Source organism: Corapipo altera, unplaced genomic scaffold (genome assembly GCF_003945725.1).
Source record: "Corapipo altera isolate COAL_440 unplaced genomic scaffold, ASM394572v1 45, whole genome shotgun sequence".
Lineage (NCBI taxonomy): Eukaryota > Metazoa > Chordata > Aves > Passeriformes > Pipridae > Corapipo > Corapipo altera.
Window position 1 is genome coordinate 3,930,892 of NW_020884877.1, and position 21,085 is coordinate 3,951,976.

Consider the following 21,085-nt stretch of genomic DNA (forward strand, 5'->3'; position numbering starts at 1 on the left):
TAGCAAATGCCAAGGAAAAAAGAAAAGACTAACAAAAACTTTCAAAAATATTTGAGGAAAACCTGTGCCAAAATCTCCTTAGACATGTATCCATGACTAAGCACGAGAACCAAATTGCTTCTGCCATACAGAGGGTGCTGCTTGCTGGTCACGGTCTAAAAGCACTGATGTAGCAACAAGCACAGCTTAATTGCTGAGAAGCTTACGTATTAATAGCAGAATTTTTGGTCAGAAACATGTGAAAGCCTGTAGGCTTTGGAGCAGTAAAATAGAATTGGGGCCGTATGGTGACAGAACAAAGTCTGCTGAAGAGTGTTGTATTTTCTGCCTTTGAAAGGGACTTTCCAGAGCTGTCAGCTGAGCTGCAGAATTAGAAACCTGACATTGCAGCAATCAGTTTTTAGATTTCAAGCTGTTCAAATGACTTGTCTCCAGGGAGGAATATCTAGCATGCAGGAATCAATAGTGAAACAGGTAAAGATGTCAGTGTACAGGGGCAGCCACCCCAACAGCATGCCCCAAACAGCCAGGCACATCTGCCAAAAAGGAGTCGTGAGAGAGGATGATGGAAAAACTTGCTCCCTCTTTGAATCAGTACCAGAAAGATGATTAGACAATTCACTACATTTGTGAGATTGCAGCTTGATTATATTTGCTTCCACATTACAGATTGATCTTCCATACACCCTCACTTCACACTACGCTAGTGCTCCAAGCCACTTTCTGCAGAGATTATAAAAGAGCCTATTTTGTCATATCCTCACCTCTGAACACATTACAAGTGACACCGCTTAATTTTAGCCAATCTGAACAGCTAATTAGATGTAAACAGATTGAAAAATTGTACACACAGGACAACTCATTTTTCAAAAGGCCACTAATCTAAACAAACCTGAGTCCATCAATTCACTTCAACATTTGTCTAAATGAATTATAGCACAGACTTGTCCTGCACTGGCCTTGTGATTCATGTAACAGGCTTCCTCCTCTTTTGATGAAAACTTCAGGCACTGTACAAAAGAATAAGTTATTTATTTATCAAGGCCCTATTATAACAAATATGAAGATGCTTCTCTGTCTGAATCTAGTGGACAATGTCTATGAGCCAAAGCAATCCCAGCCTACTCTGGTACTTTCTCTCTCGCCTCCCAAACACGTCACACACACCACATCAAATGCAGGGAGGCTCTCTGTAGTAACAGATAAAAAACAAATTATATTTAATCATGATCAGTACTGGTTACAACTTCAGAGATCTTTAGGTGCAGATCCTTCCCTTGATCTCGTCCCTTTACACCAGGAGAAATGAGGAGGAAAAGAATACTGGACAGATCCTCCAGAGACAGCTGGTGATCCTCCTCCTCTTCAGGACTCCCTCCAAGCACCAGCTGGGGGCAGACCAGTAAATACACTGGGAGTCAGAGAAGTACTGCAGGACAGGGAGGAGCCCAAAGAGGCCTGTCATGACTCAGGTGAGATAGGGAGCTACTGAAGTTATCCAGTGCCAGACAAGATAAAGAAGTCTTAAGATGAAAGGCAGTGTGGTGTGGCCTATCTCTAAACACATTAGCAACTAGCAGAGCATTATGCATGAGGTTTCCCACTTGCTGCTAAAGTCCATCTCGCTTCCCCTACCTGTATATGTAAATGCACACTGTGAGATGGGAGAGGGCAGAGAGAAACAATTGTGTGGATTCTGAAATGAGCAAACATATCCACGAAATCAATCCCTTTCCAGACTGCTTAACGCAGCAATCTGGCTGAACAAAATAGGCTAAACTCTGCCTATTTCATGTGTAAACTAATTTATGGTACCTAGAATTAAGGGTCTGCTAAGCATATGTTGCAATCTCCAATGTGACAGAGGCCCTGGAGTTTAAAATTCATCCTCATTTGAGCAGAGCAATCCAGACACCCAAGTGTCAAAATTTCAAGTGATGCAGCATCCTACATAACTTTTAATGACTTACTTCGTTGTGCTATTGCCTTCATTTACAAACACACATCTAAACTTCCCTCGGAGTTTGTCTAGCTTTAATTGCCAGCCTAGCATCTCATTAGACCTCTGTCTGTCAGCATAAAGAGCCCTGCTGCTCATTTGTGTTCCCCACACTGGTACTTACTGATCATGACCTATGCAGTCCTTTCCTTTCCCTTGACAAAGCCAAAGGCATCAAAGCTTTCATGGTGGCGTTTGTTTGTCACCCTTGGCAGCTCACAGCCCTCTCCTCCCCTGCTTCTCAGTACTTTTGGAGCTACAGTCTCCACCTCTGGTAATGGTAGAGGTAATATGACATGGTTAGCCCCGCTCAAGAGCCTGATTCTTAAATATACCAGGCTAATGGTGGCCCTTTGCCCCTTGTGTTGGCAGAGGACTCACACAAGCCCACTAACTACTAAAACTCCAGCTTTCTTTGTGGCACCGCTGTTTCCAGTGGCCTTTCCCCACTCACTCCTCTGCTTTCTTGTCTTTGCTCTCTGGTTGTGGCTTTACATTTGGTTGCATCAGAAGGCCTGCTCTAGCACCAGTGTACCCAGTTGCAACCTTGAACCACTCGTTTCCTACTTTCCCAGTTATATCTGTTGAGAACTTGATGGATGAGGAAAGTATGTGCCCATGTACGCCACTGGTAAAGCAAACAAACAAATAAATAGCATAAGGCTGATCCCTGTGCTGTCCATCTAACAACAATAAATCCACTTATAAATACGTCATGAAAGGCAGTTTTTATTCCACTAATTGTGTACCATGTCAATTTTGCATGATTCTTGTCCCTTAATCATAGTTTCATACCGCAGCATGCCAAATACTTCACTGACATCTACATACAGCGTATCAAGCAAACTTGTAGCTTCATAAACAACATTTCAATTAGTTGACAGAATCTATTACATCAGCCCACATTGCTCAGCATTAGTTCTCATTTATCTCTTTATTGAGCAGGTCCAGGACTGAATGTCCTGCTCTCCCTCAATCAATGTCAGATTGGTAGGCCTATAAATATCTGGATTTTCCCCCCTTACCCTTTTGAATACCCACACACCTACATTCTCTTAGACCTTTAGAACTTCCCCATGTTCTCAGACTTACCGAAAAGCAATATTAAAGGTCCTTAACTAGTTCTCTTTAAACTCCTACCTGCAAGATATTTGGGGCTGTAGAGGTAAAAAGATCCCTGCTTCAGGGCACCATCATTATCTAACTCCCATGCAGCTAGAACAAATGAGATCAAGAAGTTCAAGGAATTAAAAAATTTATGTGAAATAATACGGAATGGTTTGACTTCTTCTTTCCCAAATCATGATATTTGCAGAATGTAATTTAGACATCTCCCTATTGTTGAACATTTTGGGTTTCTGTTCAAGTATTCTCCTGAGCAACAAGGTCTAAAAACATTTTATGGGTTTAAGTGAAAAACTAAGCACTTTCTATAATGTTATTAAAAAACCTGGGCTAAAAGACTAGGGGCAGCATCTTAAAGAACTGGTAGCACTGTACCGTAAAATTTTAACTCGTCTGGATTTGATTATGAATTGTTCTGGATTCCTGGGCTTGCACTACATTCAATAAGCTTGTCCTGTATGTGCAATTACATAAAGTAGGTGGCAATGTCCACTTTGCTAAATGTCTGGGAATCAGTCATGCCCTTCCTGAAGATAAGCTCACACTGACTTCAAAAACAGCAAGCAAAATTTCTGCTTTTATTTCCCAATCTCTGAAAGGAAAGAAAGCCTCTTAGACAAAAGGGAATTTAAATATCCAGTGTAGAATACATTAAATTTGCCAGATGCAGCTGAGGTCTGAAATGCTGGAGTTAAAGAAAAGCAATAAACACAAACCTTTAGAGAGACTTGGCAGTTTCCATCCCATTTGTTCTTTTAAAGACCTCATGAGAGCATCTAACAAAATCCTATGTCATGCCAAAACCAGTTCAAAGCAAGCTCACAGTGAATCAGCTTCTTCAATCACTAAACCACAGAACATATTACGAAGAGATGAACAAGGATCTGAGTTCTGGTCACTCCAAGGCTGCCTCAGGTCACACTTGTGTAAGACATCCACATTCAGAAAAAAAACTTAAATGGTATTTAAGCATGTGATAAAAATCAAGCATGTGCTTGAACACATGCTCTTACCCCATGAAATAAGGTGTTTGTAGTAAGCGTGGTAGAGCCATTTGAAAGCTTAAAAACCATTTTTTTCCCTATGGAAGAACTCACTGCACAGAAAAGCAAAACAGTGGGCTAGATTTGCCTCTCACTGTCATCACAGCTAATCTCTAGTGATTCCACAGTTGTCACAAGAAAAATTAATCCAGGTTTACAGAGATGTAGCAGACAAATCTAGACCACTACATCTCTCTTGCTGTGTTTACAATAACAGACCAATAAATGAGTATTTGCGATTGGACGTTCCCGTTTTAATCTGTTTGCTGGAGTATCACTGGATTTGTTTGATGGTTTGATGACTTAGTTATTTGTGGATTTACAGATTGCACATGATTAGACAGCACATTTGGATTTTTTTTTGCTCCATTTTGATGCAGAAGAGCAATTTTTACACTTAAAGCAAAACCAGAGCATCCTCAGTATTTTTTCATGTAGGTGAGCATCTTCCATTCACAGTCTCCTTGTGCAGTTCTGAACTACTTACAAGAAGTGCTAAAAACCATAAAGAATTGCATAATGTAGGGAAGAGGCTATGAATGAACGTCATTCATACTTCTCGCCTACAGAAGTCTGGATCTTCTGCATCTTCTATTCATTTCTTTTTTGGTTTTGCATGAATGGCTGAAAACGGGTCACAGATCATTCACTACCAGCCAACTTTTTCCCATGGTATTTCTCAGCGTTGATAGCCTGCTTGACGGGTGAGACCTGTGCACTCACACCAAGAACACAGCAAAGACTTCAGCCCATTAATAACAGGGCAAGCAGTTATAAAACGCATCATTTTTCATTGGATTTTTGCATGCTAACTTCAGACGCAGCAAGGGAAATGCAGGTAGAACCCAGGCAACTAAATCTCAAACCAGCATCTTCCAGACTGATACTTTACCTACAACCCTGGAGAGCTTCAAGTTCACAGGAGCTGTGGGGATTTGCTGGAACATCTCAGTCAAGCGGGGTTGATGAGCTCAGTACTAAGCTCAAATGAGAGCCTGAAAGGAATCCAAAAGCAGGTATTCCCATCAACTCCATACCTTCCTAGGATTTCCAAAACTGCTAATGCATCCTACCCAGCGCAAAATGCCTTCTAGGCAGTGGCCTAGAAGTCTGGCACTTCTGAATGCCCAAGTATTTCTCATCTAGACAACAAAAACATATGGGAACTTCATCCTTTCTGAAGTTTTAAAGGCCATGAAGAGACATTAACTGCCTTTTCCTGACCTAACTCTTATATAGGTCAGATGTGCACCAGCCCTGAACTAGAAGTCATGTAATCATGTTAGGACAGTGAAGAGCCTGAGCTAATAAACCCAGCCTTTCAAGGAGCTTATTGGTTTGGGCTCAGTGCCATGCTGAGGTTAACAAGGTAAAAAACCGTTTAACAAAGGAGACATATATTTGACCATCCACCGTCAGGTCAATCATTTAAGATTTAAACATTTCCTCCAGAGGTATTTACCAAGTCAGTTCACGTTGCTTATAGTTGATTCTGTACCTTCTGATGCTGCTTTAAATTATATCTCCCAAATTAAATTAGAGTAGAAGAAGCTTTCCTATTGCCTTATTGCAGTTGACGATAGCATCTGGGGTCAGCAGGTATTCTAAATTCACATGAGAGAAGCCTGTATCACCTGTTACACCCAGGCAAAGAAGGGACGGGATCTGTAGCTCAAAATACCAATTCCCTTTCTTTCTGAGGTTAAACTGGAACTGTCAGAGTATTCTCCCATGTATTGAGAACATGTGTGTATATGTGTGTTTATCAGCATTGCATTTTATACACTGCTTCATTCAAACCAATATACACTCCAGGTTTTATGGTGCATTTTGGCTCAAGTGTGATTGCTAGGACAGTGTTTACAGCAATATTCACCGTGTTCTGCACAGCCCTGCCCATTAATCAACACTGTAATAAAGCAGAAACAGAAATCACTGGAAAAGCAGCAGAGCAGCTGAATTCAAGTTAGTCATACAAAACCAGCATGGAGACAAATGCAAATGCAATTGGGTCAAAGTAGTCATTTGCCTGTTGATTAAAGAAAAAAAGATATACGTGCTGAATTATGGTTTGCCTTAAAAAAATAGCATAGGATTCAAAGTGTTAATTTTTTCCTCCCTATTTTCTTTGGGTTAGTATTTCAAGATGACTGTTGCCCCATATAGATTTATAATATATATGTGTTTACTCACACATCTCTAAGTCAACAGGAAAGGCAGACCAGAATACTAAATCTATCATTAAATCTACATGTTGGTACCTACAAAGAGCTGCAGGACTTCAATTTTTTCTAGATAAGATTGAAGGGATAAATTGAAAGAACGAAAAAACAAACAAGCAATCCTTATCCTTAAAATACACACACAACACAAGAAAGGCAGAGAGATGGAGAAAAGAAGATGGTTTGTGAGGTTGTTGATTTTCAGTTTAAAGCAGTATAATCTCTGACTCTTTCTAGATGGCATATGGGTCTGCTGACAAACACTGTGGTTCAAAAGACCCAGCTCTGGCTTGGCTCTGAAGGGGCAAGTGTTATTCCCAATTTGGATGCTGAAGTGTGATGCAACTTCCAGCCTTTGCCTGACTTGGATATCCAGACTCTGCTTCACAGATTTTATTCTCTTCCTCACTGTGAAGTGCCTCACAGTATCGGGGTGTACCACACTGGAGTCCTAACCTTAGAATTAGGACCTCTAGATTCTACTGTATTACTGGATTATGACTTGCTTTTTTCATTCTGCTTTAGTATAGATCATAAAGAATTAACATAAAAGTCAAACTAGGATAAGATCTGTGTACCCAGGGGCCCATACAATTCCCACTGAAGTCAGTAGGACTTGAATGGAAATTGAAGGAGGCTCTGAAACTAATTCCAGGTAGGTGCTCCTGCACTGCCATGCTGGCGATCACAGCAACACCCGGTGTGACAGTCACCCACAGTAAAGCCATCGGACTGTGAATGCAAGCCAATCAACACGGTTGAGAGTGCAGACAATGCAGGGAGGAGAAAGATGTGTTCAGTGTGAAAATGAAACCAAGAAGAGATGTCCTTAGCCTTTTAAAAGCTATAATGAAATACTGCATCTCGAGTTTGTCGCTCTTCGAAGGAAGCTAGGAAACGAGAAAGAATTCATTACAAAGCTGCTCAAGACCAAAACATGAATCATTGGGTTCTAAAAAAACCCAGTTGTCTAGAGAACGGCATAGATGAAAATGAATGGAATCTCTTTAAATTACTCCCTGTATAAACTCTTTCACTTTTTCTGTGTTTCTGATTAGTATCTTTCTGGGATGTGGGTTTTTAAATAATTCCACACCATACTCCCAGCTTCTGCAATCAAAACACAGAAATGGCTCTTGATTCTGCATTTTTCGTCTTCATTTACAGGGAAAAACGTCTTCTGCAGTAAGAAACTTGAACACCTACTGTCTTACCCATCTACTGGATAGCCCCAAAAGTGCATGCTGAAGGTTCAGTAATCAAATGACATTAAGGTTCCCCCATCACTTCACAAATTAGGGAACTTCTGTATGTTAGTGCTGCATAAAGGAGAATTAAATCACCTCTGGAAAAGCCCTTAAGATCATTGAAGTGCTCAGAAGCTGGGACCTCTGATCACAGTGTGCCTGACAGGAAAGCAAAAAAACCCCAAATCCTACACAATAAATTGAGAAGATTTCTCTGCAAACCAAGGTGGAAATATGTGGAAGGAAAACATGGCAGCAAAACACAGCCTCTGGCTGTATTGTTCAAGCTCTGTCTAGTTTCCTGACAAAAGGAGGTTTGTGTGACCACATGGTGTGCTTGTCTACATTTGTCCATTGCACCAACCCCTTTACAGCTATTTCTGAACCCTTTAGCAATTCTAATTTCATGTGATGAGCTCCGCTGAGGGAACAGCAGTACTGAAAGTTGAACCGGTGTCAGTCACGGGGGAAACCACCTCAGCAATGCTGAAGTGTTGCGCTACCCTGTGACCTGTCAGCACTCCAACACAACAAGAAACCAGGCAAATCAGGCAGAGAACGACTGTTTCTAAGGGCTCCCAGTGCCCAAGGTATCTCAGGTGCCTCACTGCAGACATACCCAGCACCTCTGACACCTACAGCCTCCAGCACAGCCCCATTCTGCTGAATTAGGGAGAGGTATGGCTGACCGGGAGCGTCCCTATGGTTGTAGTTTTGCTAAAAAAAATGCTGCACTAGTTAGTTTTTTAACAACTACTGGTTGGAGAAGCATAAGAAAGGAAAATTTTCAGAAAAACAGAAACCACAAAAGATTGCCTAAGACCTCAGGCTTCTCACAGAAGCATATCCCACTCATGATTGCTGGAGTGGATTTTACAAGACTTTCTGTGATGACATCCAAAATTTATTACAGCTTTTACAACAAGACCAAGTCTAATAAAGAGTGATGTAGTGTCAATATTTACTTGGCTGGATTTAGCTTCTTGGGGCACATAAATATACTTTTGTACTTTAAGAACCACCATAGCTGCCTACTAAATCTTGAATAATACAAGGCAGCTTTGTAGACCTTTAAACACACGTACCAACTTGGTTCTTTCTCCTTCAGGAATCTGCTTCCTTACTACCTGCCCAGTCAGTCCCAAGGTCCTGTTGTGCTCATCAGAATTCTGTCAACCTTAGCTTCTAAAATGAAACTGTTTGGAAACCTTGCTTTTAAATTCCTATGCTTTTTGAGAACGGAATTCATTACTTTCAGAAAGTGGTCAGGTTTGTTTTCCCACCACCTCAGTACACAGATTTAACAGAATATTCTGAGTTGGAATGGACCCACAAGGATCCTTGGGTCCAACTATTAAGTGTGAAAACACTGTCATGCATATAAATCAAATTGTAGATTTCTGTAAGCACTGAGTAAGGAATTTCTCTGGTATAACGGCTTAGAAAGACAATCTAAAAGGACCCTGGAGTAAAATAGGAATAGCTGGAAAAAATTTTTGAAAATTAATAGCAATATTTTATGTTATGGTCTTGGGTGAGCCAGATCTGAAGCATTTTAAAGTGTCCTGACTTCCAGAAAACAGTCTGAGTCCAATATCGGAAAATCAGGTCCCGCGCAGGTCCCTCATGCTCATGTTGTTGACCACTTCATAGGTAAAAATAATACTTTATGTACATATTGCACTCTCTAATATACTGGGTACCAAAATTAAACAAGGACTAGGTGATATTTTGCCAAATAACATGACTGTGTTTGAAAAACCTGAACCCAACCAGGACCAGCCATAAAACTGAGTAAGAGCCCAGGGCTGCTGCCTGTGTTTTAAGCAGAAAGCTGGCTCAGGTCTGGTGGCTGCCCTTGCTGGAGCAGTCCAGCAGCATCCCAGCCCAATGCTGACCTTGCCCTTCCGCTGCCATGGGGGTCCTGGAGCTTACTCAGGGAGCTTGGGCAAAAACAAAGGTAACTCTTAAGGACAATCTTCCATAGCTATCCAAAATAACCCTGGTCTTCACAGAGAACCTCGACCTGCCAGCCCCACCATGCAAGTAGCACCCAAAAGTCACACTCCCTACCCCACGGCAGGGCATTAGACACACCCAACACTTGTCCAAGAAGGATTGCTGTCAAACAAGCAAATCCATTAATGACTGCACCTAAGAAATAAAAAAGTAACTAAAAAACCCCCAAACCAACCCCCAGCTTAAAGGCTAGTTTGCCTATATTTTACAGTATCCCCTGTATGCCACAAAGGGCTTGGACTATTTCTGTGTTCTGTTTTGCTGTTGCTGTCCTTATAAAAACACATTGTTCTTTCCCTGTGACATTTCTTCATATCTTTGAAGGAGTGCTCTCTGTTGCCACAAAATATTTGGCTTGAATCCTCCAGTGAGGAGGAGCCAAGGGTTTGGCTCATGTTTTAAAAACAAAAGAAATATTACCCTAAACATAAAACAAATGAGTACAACTGTAACAGTAGATGGAGATAGAGCTCCTAGCACAACCTATGAATAATTCCAAGTCCTATTAGAAGTAACACAGCTTTCTGAATTTCCCTAGAAAACAGCATGTCATGATTAGGTTCCAACTTGACTAAAATGCAAACCACTTTTTTCAAAGAAAGGGCTGAACAAAAGACAATACATAGTGCGACAACTAAATTGCAAAGCATATCCACTTAAAATCTGAAATTGTGAAAGACAATGTGTGTACACAGAAGCACAGAGATATTAAAATATGGCTCTTACCTCCATCCCCAGATCCTGAGCCGGCATCTGAGAAAAAAAACAGAAAGAAATTTATATTCATGCTCTACAGCGTGTCCTGTATGCATGCAAAGCAAGACTTCAGTTAAGTGTGCTACAGCATCCCTTACGTTTGATGTCATCCCTGAGTAAATTATGGAGATCTAATCTGAATGTAGCTAACTCAAGCCATCTTTTTCATGTCTCCATTTTTTTTCCTTTAAAGTCTCTGTATCAGACAAAAATAACATAAGCCATGAAATGCTGTAATGTCCTCATAAGTCTCTGCCTCATTTTGCTGTACTAAGACCGATGAAGCTTCGTTCCCAACAGTTGTGCGAAGTTACTTCACTTGGTCACTACTAAGTCCTCACCACCAAGGAGAAATTTTAAAACCCATTTGTTCGAGGAAAGACCAATTGTAAATTCATGTCATTATCTTTACAAAACAGTGACATCTCATGAGATCATAGATAGCTGGAACAAACCATTAAATTACTATTATTCAAAGTCTTCAGATAAATTATTAAAATTCCATTTTTCTCAAGGTTGTTGCTGAGTTTCAACATCGAGTGCTTTATTTTTCCTCTTCTCAACATTTTGTTGGCTGGAATGATGAGAGTCACAAATTTAGAAAGTGCAACATCACAAAACTGCCAAGCCCAGAGCTTCATTAAGAAACTTCCTAAGCAAGGCAAGTACAGAAATACACACACCTAGGGTTACCAAAAATAATGCATAAGAGGAGTTTCTTCTGCAGAGAAGGGAGGGAGGTTGCCATCCTATCCTCCCTCTTAGTGAAACATGCATTTTTACCAGCAACAAAATTAATAGAAAGAGTTTGGAAGGGCTGCTTTAGGATCCAATTACCCTATGAACTGTTAGGTCTCATTTACTGACAGCAAGGTCTGGTGGATCTGAACTGGCTTGTACATGCCATCACTGCTCAAAATTAAAAAAGAAAAGAAAAAAAATCTTTGTTTAAATAATTGGTTGCAAGAACTGCTTAAAATGTTAGATTTATACAGCAAGGCTGCAAAGGACAGATGCTGAAAAAGGGAACAGAAATAACGGTGTTTTCCCCGTGACCATGTTCTGAATTTTCCTGATTTCATCTTTTGTCCTGATGTTCTTTCCCCAGTTAGCTACTGGGGAAAGAGGAAAGAAAGATGTCTTTACCACAGTGCCCTCAAGGGTCTGGGAAGCACTGCTTTTACAGGTGTGTCAGGTCTCCCCAGCACAGAAAAAGAAATGAATGCCTGCTGTCACCTGCCTCCCACAATGAGCTACTGCATTATCTGGCTCTTTGGAGGGAAGAGACCTTGTGTCTCTCTTCCTGCCCTACCCTTCAGTGCCCAGATCCCTGCCAGCTCAGGAGGGCTGCTCAATGCCAGTTCTTCCAGAAGCTCAGGACTCTGCTGGGGATTCTTGAGCACCATCTCTGCCCCATCCCATGGGGAAAATCTAAGGTACATGGCTGCTCCCTTCTCCACTAAGCCTCCTCCTTGGGAGAAAGAAAAACAGGCCAAAGACCTTGATCAAGACTTTAGGAAACTTTTTTTTTTCCCTTCTCTGCTTCTGAAATCCACAATATGTTTCAAAGAGAATGCTTCTAACACAGTCATTGCCAGCAGGCAAGTGTTAGCAAAGTTGTAGCAATGCACTGAAATTATCCCTTTAATCTAAAAGTTTGAACCAAAAAAAGACCAGTTGCTGTGCTGAGAGAATTTACTAAGTTGAACAAATCCTACACCACAGTAGGCTTTGTCAGCCTGAGCTCCATTTAATACCAATTTATAGACAAAAAAATTGCAGCATATGTTTTTTTCTTCTTGAAAATTGCCAGGTAACTGCTTCAGAGGAGAACAACATTTCCAGGGGAAGAAGTTTATTTTCTCTCAGGTGTATGAAACACAAAATTACAGCACTGAAAAAAGTTTGTCTAATGTACTTTTTATTGACTCCTCCATCCTCAGCCAAGAAAAAATTCTGCTTTAAGTTTAAAGAACTCTCTCAAGAACAAAGACTTACTCCTCCTGCTCTTTTCAAGTTAACTTCACTGCCTACCTCTGGTAGAGACCGAGCACGAAATAAAAACATCAAGAACTCCTGCACACAAGCAACTCAGTTTTCCTGACAGGTTTTGCTCGTTCACCTTTCTAGTTGCTTCATAAAAGCAGAGATATACACAGGTCATGATGCTCAGAGTTAAGGAAAGGTATCTCACATGCCAGTCAGTTTTCACAAGTCCAGAACAAAACACCTGTTGCACAGACCTGTTCATTTAGTGTGTTTTGGACTAAATCTTCAGGTGGTGTAAATTGGCACGACTCATTACAAACAGTGGTCTGTTAATCATACCAGCTGGGATTCTGCCCCTACAAGGATAAGGAAAAACCTAAGAAAGTGGATTGCAGGCAATAATGCTCCAGTTCTCTCTCTCCAGATTATGGAGAGGTTTGTGGTAATCCAGATGCCCATTTATCAGACATCTGCTCACTTAATCTGCTTCCAGTAACTTGTCGTAGCAGCTCAGAAGTGTACACAGGGCACAGGAAGATCAGGAGCACAAGATACATATTAAAAACACACAAATCAACTTCTGCGCTGAGCTCTTCAAAACAGTGTCATTGGTATAGTGTATCACAGATTGTAAGCCTATACAAAGTTACTGAAAAGGGAAGGGTGGTAGCAATTTATCATACCTGAGATTGCAAAGAATTAACTTGGAATGAACTCAAAGCAAGAATCCAAATGGCTTTTGCCATCCAGAGGTTATTTTGCTCGGGGGCATGGCAGGGTCCACAGGCAGCCTGGAGCGCGCTGTACGTACCTGTCGCGCACGATCCTTCGGACACGAGGAGTATTTCGCTCTGCTGCTTGCAGGCAGCCTGTTTCAAGTAGCATTCATTCTGGTAGGTGTCACCATTGGAGCCACACACGGGCACGTAGTCATTGTTACACTGGTGGGAATGGACACAGAGCAGCAGCATTAGTCACACGAGCAAGTGGCACAGCATCCTTTTGGGTACCCCCCCGGCCCCTTCCAGTATTGAAACCCTAAGAAAACAACACAGAAGGAGACACTGACCCTCCTCTCTTCACCTTTATAGCTACCAGGGGAGAGGGAGGGGGGATTTTTAAAAAGACAAATCAGACTTGAACAGGTGAGGGAAAAGGTAATCTGAATGGGCAAAGTGTTCAGTAAGTGCCCAGAGAGAGGCCTCTCCCTGCCAGAATGAGCAGGGTGCATTCCTGGGGAAGGACTATGGGCAAGGCAAAGGGCTCCTCACACCTGCCATGACAGCTCATGTGTTTCCATTGGATGGCTACAGACAAACTGTAAGGAACAAGCTCACTTTCCCCTCTTCCTGCACACACACTCCCTCACTGCCACGGAGACGGCTGTTTGCACATACACAAGTGTCCACCTGTGCATCTCTGACTATTTAAGTACTTAGCTATAATTAGAACTAACTGGACAGAGGGAAATTACTTCTGAGACACCTACAACCAAAATCTATCCCTCTTTCTGCTGTGACATTTCTGTTCCCAGTGAGCTGTGCCTGGGATGCTCCACAAAGGTCCAAGCTCTCCCCATGGTGGCCAGTGGGCAGGAGTGGCAGCACTGCAGTGAGCTCAGCAAAGAAGTTTCTCATATCACACACCCCTCCTTCAGCTCATAGTCCTGCTGAGCTCCACAAACTACCTGCTTGGTTCCCTCTACCACTGAAAGACAGCTTTGCCCTCTCTTTTTCATTTAAAAAAAAGTAATAATTTCATTTTATACTGAAAATTGGGCAACCTACTGGGTGCAGTTATCATAAGATAATCACACTCGGAGGCTTAGAAATACTTGGATGTGCCCTGTACATGGTAATTATACCAGGGATATGATTATCTCGTGATTACCGTACTCCTGGTATGCCTCATTGTTTAATTAGAACAAATGGAATGATCACAATTATTATTTACAAATGCTCACCTCTGCCTAAATCCGAATAAAAATTTAGAAGAAATCATACATCCTACTTAGCTATATTATGCCACAAAGTATCTGAGGTGTGTTTGTCAGGCACAATGTAAAACACAGAACAGAAATTTCAGGGATATTAACATCAAAAATGCTTTGAACTGAATGACTACAGAAGCGATTAACACAAACAATTGCATAGATTGCATTAATTGCAGGCCTCCACACAGAACAGCTGCCAAGAAATTATTCATAGTTGGTCAGAGTGACATTTTGATTGGGCCAAAACAAATGACATTTTCCTTTTGCATTGTATTTTCTTAAATCTTCCAATCTGCTGCCCACCCCCAGCGCCCTCTTCCCTCGGAATAAGGAAGAAAACCAACAGCCACAACAGTAAAAATTCTCGCCTCCTGCTCCTAACAAAGGGTTCCTCCTTGCAGAGATTTCAAACAGTTGATTAAAAGTGTTTCTAGGCTATTTTCACCATTATGTTCCAAATCTGAGCAATGTTTCAAGCCTAAAATGCCAACTTCACCCAGAATCTCAACAGCAATTGCTGGAGGCTGATCTGGAATACATAACTGGGACAATTAACACAATCGTGCATATTTTTTAAAGCACGAAGCATCAAATTGTGCTTGCTTTGGACACACTATCTGCTTGTCACCTATGAATTTGTGTGAAATTTGGCCTGAAGCATCTCAACAGGCTTTGTTACACATAGAAACAATGTTGGATTCTTTACCCAAGAAACAAAGAAACAGGGGCAACTTCTCCACTGATTTCGCCCAGAGCAAGGGACGATCTTTTACACTGACTCAGTTGCAGATCTGAAAGGCCAGACGGCTCTACATCAGTGGTGAAGTCCTGATCCACAGAAAGGAGTGCTCCATCACTCCAGAAAGGAGTGCTATGAGCTAGGCTGGAACTACTTCTAAAGTTTAGCAATTTTAAAATGTAATTGAGAGACACCAGGATTCCAGGAAGTATTGACTCTCCTGGGAGAAATTTCTCTGTCTCTCCTGCGGCTTCTGCCCCACTCAAGCTTAGCTTTGGCCAGTGGAGGTAGAGGATACTTCATGGTGAGCACAGGTGATGAAGCCTTTTCCTTCTCCAGCTGTGCTGGTCAAAGATGTATTTCTTCATCTGCTCCCCACTCTTCCCACCACTGCCTTTGAAAAACTAGTATTTAGATGGAAAAGGTGAGAGCCACAAGGAATAAAGGAAATTATATCTTTCCAGATGGATCCTGCCTTGGCTTTCAGCTGGAAACTGTAGTGGAGGTTATCCAGAAAAGAAGACAAGACCACTAATGAGAAGGTTGTGATGTTAGTCACCAGGTTTTTCCCAACTCACCAGAGCTAGACTCTGACAATTGACCGTGCTAAATCCTGTACTCACAGCAATTTACTGTCATAAAATACTTCTTGCTAGTACTGGAGAATATCAGATGAAAGTCAGTTTCCTCAGTCTAGTAACGTGTTTCTGCCATTGGTTTAGGGCTCAATAGACTAAGCCCTAGATCTAAGAATGATTCTTCATGCCCCAAGTAAGGGCTGATCGAGCACTCAGGGAAATCCATGTCAAAACTCCCACTAAACCTCACAGCACAGTGCAACACCGTCCACTTCTCTCTCATATGTGCAAGTTTGTAAAATACAGCTGTAAAGCAGGGAAATGGATGCAAGCAATTCAGCTAAGCGGCAGTCAAAGGCTGCCTTCCTCAGCACTTGCAGCCTTGAGTGTCCGCTGTCACAGCCAGGGACAAACCAGCTTTGCAAGTGTTTGGGTCAGTGCTGGACACTGAAAGTAGGTGGTTCGTTTTTTAAAGAAAATGGTAACCTGTATAACTCTTCCTCCTGGTAACACTGTTAAAAGTTTGACCTCCTTCTGGTATCCTGGATTAACTATCCCCAAAACGGCACCTACATCTGGAACCAAGTAGCACAAAAATATATTCCAGAAATACAACAAAGCTGCAAGTTGGACAGGTGATTTTCCAGCTCCATAAACACTGAACACATTCAACATGCATGAAAGATTCAACATGCATGAAAAAAGGACTCCTTCCTCACATAAGAAACAGTGACTGAACCCAGTCCTAGTGGGTAAAGAGAAAAGACACTGATGGAAATACCCTGGTATATTTTTTGATATGTTCATGAAATAAAAGAAGGGAGAGTCCAAGCTGCCAGACCTATGGCTCTGGGCAGACAGGTGCAGATCCCAGCAAGCCATGTCTCCAACCACATGCCTGCTGGCACAGCTCTATCCATTCAGTTTGAGGGAAGGAAAGAGTGGTGATTTCCCCCCATGCTCAGTCCCACTGCTGGAGACAGCACTGTCCCAGTGCCTTCCCTCCCTGCCAGCACCAAGGTCGGGGTTTGCCTTGAGCTGGGACGGGTCTAAATTTCCCAATCAGAGTGCAACATGTTGTTTTCAAATTCAATACGTCTCATTCTGAGGAGTCACAGTAGACTACAAGAAAACCAGCTGATATGAACCTCTTTTTCAGTACATGCCTGCTGGCTCTCCAGGGATGGAAGCCTAACTCAGGTGTTCCAGAGCAGTTTGATCATATTCAGCCTTTCAAATACAAATAAATTAATTTTAACTCCACTTGGACAGACATGATGCATCTGCGATTCTGGTCTGAAAAAGCCCAGATCAAGACTGCTGCAGCCCTGCTATCCATTTCTGCCTTCACCAGCCCAGGACTCTTCATCAGTACGGAAGCAAAATTAGCTTTTCATCCTTGTCTATTCTCTCCAGTTGCAGTTAAAGTCCCTGGCAAACTCTGAAGAAAACATAAAACATAGTTATGACGATGAGGATTCTGCTATTGATTTGTTCATTATCACCCCAAACAGTTGCCACTGAAATGGGGACTTGAGTTCTGACGGAGGACTCCCTTACTCGTGACATAAATTACCTGGCCAGCTCTGCCTCACTTAGCCAGCCTCAGACAGTGCACTACAAGTTAATTTTCTACTCGGGTGGCATATCTTTTTGGCTTGTCACATTGTCCACTGATCTTACAAGAGAAGCTAACATCCCCCCAAGCTCTGCCTGTATCAAAGCACACGCGTTCGACTACAGAAGCCCCCGGCACCACATCGCCCTTCGCAGCGCTGGCACAGGATCAGCCACAGGTAATTTGCCCTCCAAGGTCACAGTCAGCCCTGCGGCTCCACAGAGGGCTCATATCAAGACAAAGAGCGTCAAGTGTTCACAGGGCCCGATCCAAAGGCCACTGGAAGCAAAGATTACAGTTGATTTCAACCCATTTTCTAGTGATCAAGCAGGCTCAACTCAGTCCTTTGATCTTTTTAACATATTCATATACTAATTATCTGATTTCCTGAAATCTGTTTCAACTCCTCCCTACAGAACTGCTAAACTCAGCATACCTATAGTGTTCACTTCTCAAAGAGGAGATGGCACAGCCCAGAGAGGTTTACTTAGCTTCATTTATCCAAAATCACCAGGGACCAGCATCTTGCCCTGGGAAAACAGTGCTCCCAATGCCTTCTTCCCTGCCGATAGCAACATCTGAGCTCACTCCTTCCAGGTTATGAGTCCAGTGCTTTATGCCAAATGGCAACACCAAACTGGGACCAAAGACAAGTCCCAATAACTCTCAGTAGCTTCTCCAAGTTCCTGGTGCCCGTGGCACAACATCTGCCCTCGCTTACCACCAAGCAATGGGACACGTCACAGACATCTCACTGCCTTACAAATTTTTCTTAGAAAGAGAAAATAGAGCAACCCTTAGATCACTGCACATGCTGAGCCAGGGCAAATGCTCACAACAGCATTCTCACATTGAATTTTTGACTGCATGCAAACTCCAAATGGAATAAAAAACTCCCACGATCAATATGAATTTTCTCCCAACATGGAAAACACGAGAACTTCAGAAAACAACTGTCTTGCTCTTATTAGACAAAAATCCTTCTTGGGGTTTTTCTCTGAAGACATATTTGGCTCTAGAAATATACACGGTACTTGTCATGCTTCAAAGTGAATAGTCTATCAAAGCTCAATATTAACATAATCATTACAGATGTGCACGATCTTGAACTGTGCACTATTTGGCCTGCCCTTCTGTAAATACTCAAAGCAGCATTATAAGTTTCACCACTTCACAAATCCACATTAAAATGCAAAAGATCACTGAGGCATAAACACACATACAACCTCGTGCTGGTATATGCTTAAAACCCCTTTAATTTGTTCAGTTTTTATTCAGGTCATTATTTAAAGCCCAGCTGTTTTGTGAGTTGGTTAAAACATATTAAATGGAATCCTTCATAATGAAATAGTCTGACTTTGAGAACGCCTCAGGTTTAGATGTAGCTATGGGAGGAAGAGAGAAGAACTAGAAGGAAAAATCCCTGTTACTCAGTAATAGCTCTCCTAAAACTATATAAAACCTAAAGGAAGTTCATCATTTTGGAACAGAGGGATTGCTCCTTAATCTGATCAGCTGGGCAGATAAACAGGCAGAAGCATTGTCACTATGCAGCCCTTCCTGAAAATATTGCATAAGCACATTACAGATCCATTTCTTTAACTAGATCAGAACTCCGAATACAATAAGCCATGATCTGTATCAGAAATGAATTTAGAAAGGACTCTAAATCCTTGTTAAAAGGGTAGAGATGAAAAATCAGAAATGCACAACCTGAAACTGCAGACCCAAAGGGACATTTAAAGCTACAGCATCCTCATTTTCCAAGAGAAACTTATGCCTTCTTGACACCAGTTGGTTCTCCTGCCAGCATTTTATACACGCTGCCAGGTTTTCCCTCTAACTTCTCCGCACATAGAGAAATAAATTGCCAAGTGATAGGTAATAAAGGTAGATCCTTGATTTGTATTCTCATTAGTGAATTAGAGAACGAAATATCAATCCTCTTACCTTGAACTGACAGACACAAGTCACACTGTCTCCAATCCTTAAACACTCCCCATCAAATTTACAGGTATTGGTGTCGCAGAGAAAGAGATCATTTTCTCTGTCATCGAAACCTCAAATGTAAAGAGGGAAAAAAAAAAAAAAGTCAGCTTTGGTCTAGCAAGAGGAACAATATGGGATGATTGCATTTTAATGCACACAGTACGATAACCTTGTTGATGAAATAACAGAGTCCAGATTTTCTTTTGTCCTTCCCTCTCCTCTGTTTCTCACTTCTTCTCTTATTTCTCCCTCAGTGTTTCTCTTAGTCCATATTCCCCAGTACCTCACACACTTTTTTTTTTTTTTTTTTGTATTTCACAGACTTGGTTTCCTCAAAAGTCACCCGGTAATTATGCTATTTCATGGCTCTGGGTTGGAAATGTCATCAACTTATCCCCATTCGATCACAAATCTGTTGGACAAAAGTCCAAATTGGAATTTCGCCAGTCCGTGACACAACAAAGCCCCCAATAATAAAGACAAACAGGCTGTGTGTTTTCTGTGATGGTCTGCCTGATTCCAATGAAGATTGATGACCTCTAAGTTAACAGGAGAAGTGCCAGGTTCCCCACAAGCCGCTGAGTGAACCTAGCTCTTTGCCTTCATTTTCTCCAGGAAAAACCAACAGATCTGACTGAAGATTCAGTTCACGAATGCAAGCATGAATTTCAGATTTTGCTAGCTGACTTCCCACTCCAACAGTGTGCAGCAAGGTATTAAACAAAACAGCTATATCAGACTCCAAACCCATTAAGATCTGAATCCATTGATTTTTTTAAAAAAACATCCGAGTGCTCTTAACCATATCACTACACGTTTAAAATGAAGAGCTTACAGCGCAAATTCCCTCCGATGTAACACATTATGTACGATCCACACAGTACCCCAAATAACGCTCCTTCCCTAAAAAGGCTACTACAGCCTAATTTCCCGATTATTCGGTGTATCGGAGAAGGACCGGCTGCTGACCTACATAGGAAACTCATTATAAAGGTCAGCCCGACTTTAAGGAACAGGCAGCGCGTTCCCGGTGTCGCGGTGTCCATCCCCCGATCCGCTCTCCGTTCGGTGCGCACGGGAACAGCCGCCCGCAGGATGCGCACACGGGGCCCCGTTTCCCTGCGCCCCACTCCCGCAGTTACACGCCGGGCTGCCCCGTTTCAGCGCAGAGCCGCGCTCCGGCGGGGCCAGGGCTCTCTCTTTCTCTCTCTGCGCCCAGGGAGCCGCCCGCAGCCGCGGCGCTGCGCACCGGCGGAGGGCGCGGCTGCCGCGCCCGGCGCCGCGGAGCGGGAAAAAGCGGGGCCCCGGCGTCTGCGGCCGCACCGGGAACGGCGGTGAGCCCCGACACCCGGGACTTTTTGCCTTCGCTATTCCCCTGTATAGAACGGGACGCGGCACCGTCACCCGCTGAAGTTGGCTCCCCCCGGGCTCGCCCGCGCAACTCCGAGCGCCCGGCGCGGCTGCCGGGACACTCGCTGCGGGGCCGGGCGCGGGGTGCTCCGGTGCTTACCGGAGCAGTTCCAGCCGGTGGGCGTCTGGCAGTCGCTTAAGGAGGTAGGGAAGGCCGCCAGCTTGTCGGGGCGGGCGAGGACGAGCAGCACGGCGGGCAGCAGCAGCCAGCAGCAGCAGTCGCAGAGCGTCCAGCCGCCGCCGCACTGCCGGGGCGGGGAGGGCTCCCAGGGCACCATGACTTCCTAACTCAACTCTCCGGCGGCGGCGGCGTGCCCCCCGGGCGGCGCGGCGGGCGGCAGGGACGGGCGGCGGGGCC

General features: G+C 43.0%; 1 protein-coding gene across 1 annotated transcript in view; it reads right to left on the minus strand.

The window, feature by feature from the left end:
• The window catches only part of TMEFF2 (transmembrane protein with EGF like and two follistatin like domains 2), a 127,553-nt gene extending 106,486 nt beyond the window's left edge, over positions 1–21,067 (minus strand). The window contains exons 1-4 of the mRNA XM_027636862.1: positions 20,828–21,067; positions 19,279–19,388; positions 13,212–13,341; positions 10,382–10,408 (exon numbers count right to left, since the gene is read on the minus strand). Coding sequence (XP_027492663.1) covers positions 10,382–10,408; positions 13,212–13,341; positions 19,279–19,388; positions 20,828–21,005 — 445 coding nt within the window. The 5' untranslated portion in view covers positions 21,006–21,067. The remainder of the gene's footprint in view (positions 1–10,381; positions 10,409–13,211; positions 13,342–19,278; positions 19,389–20,827) is intronic.
• Positions 21,068–21,085: the final 18 nt, after the last annotated feature.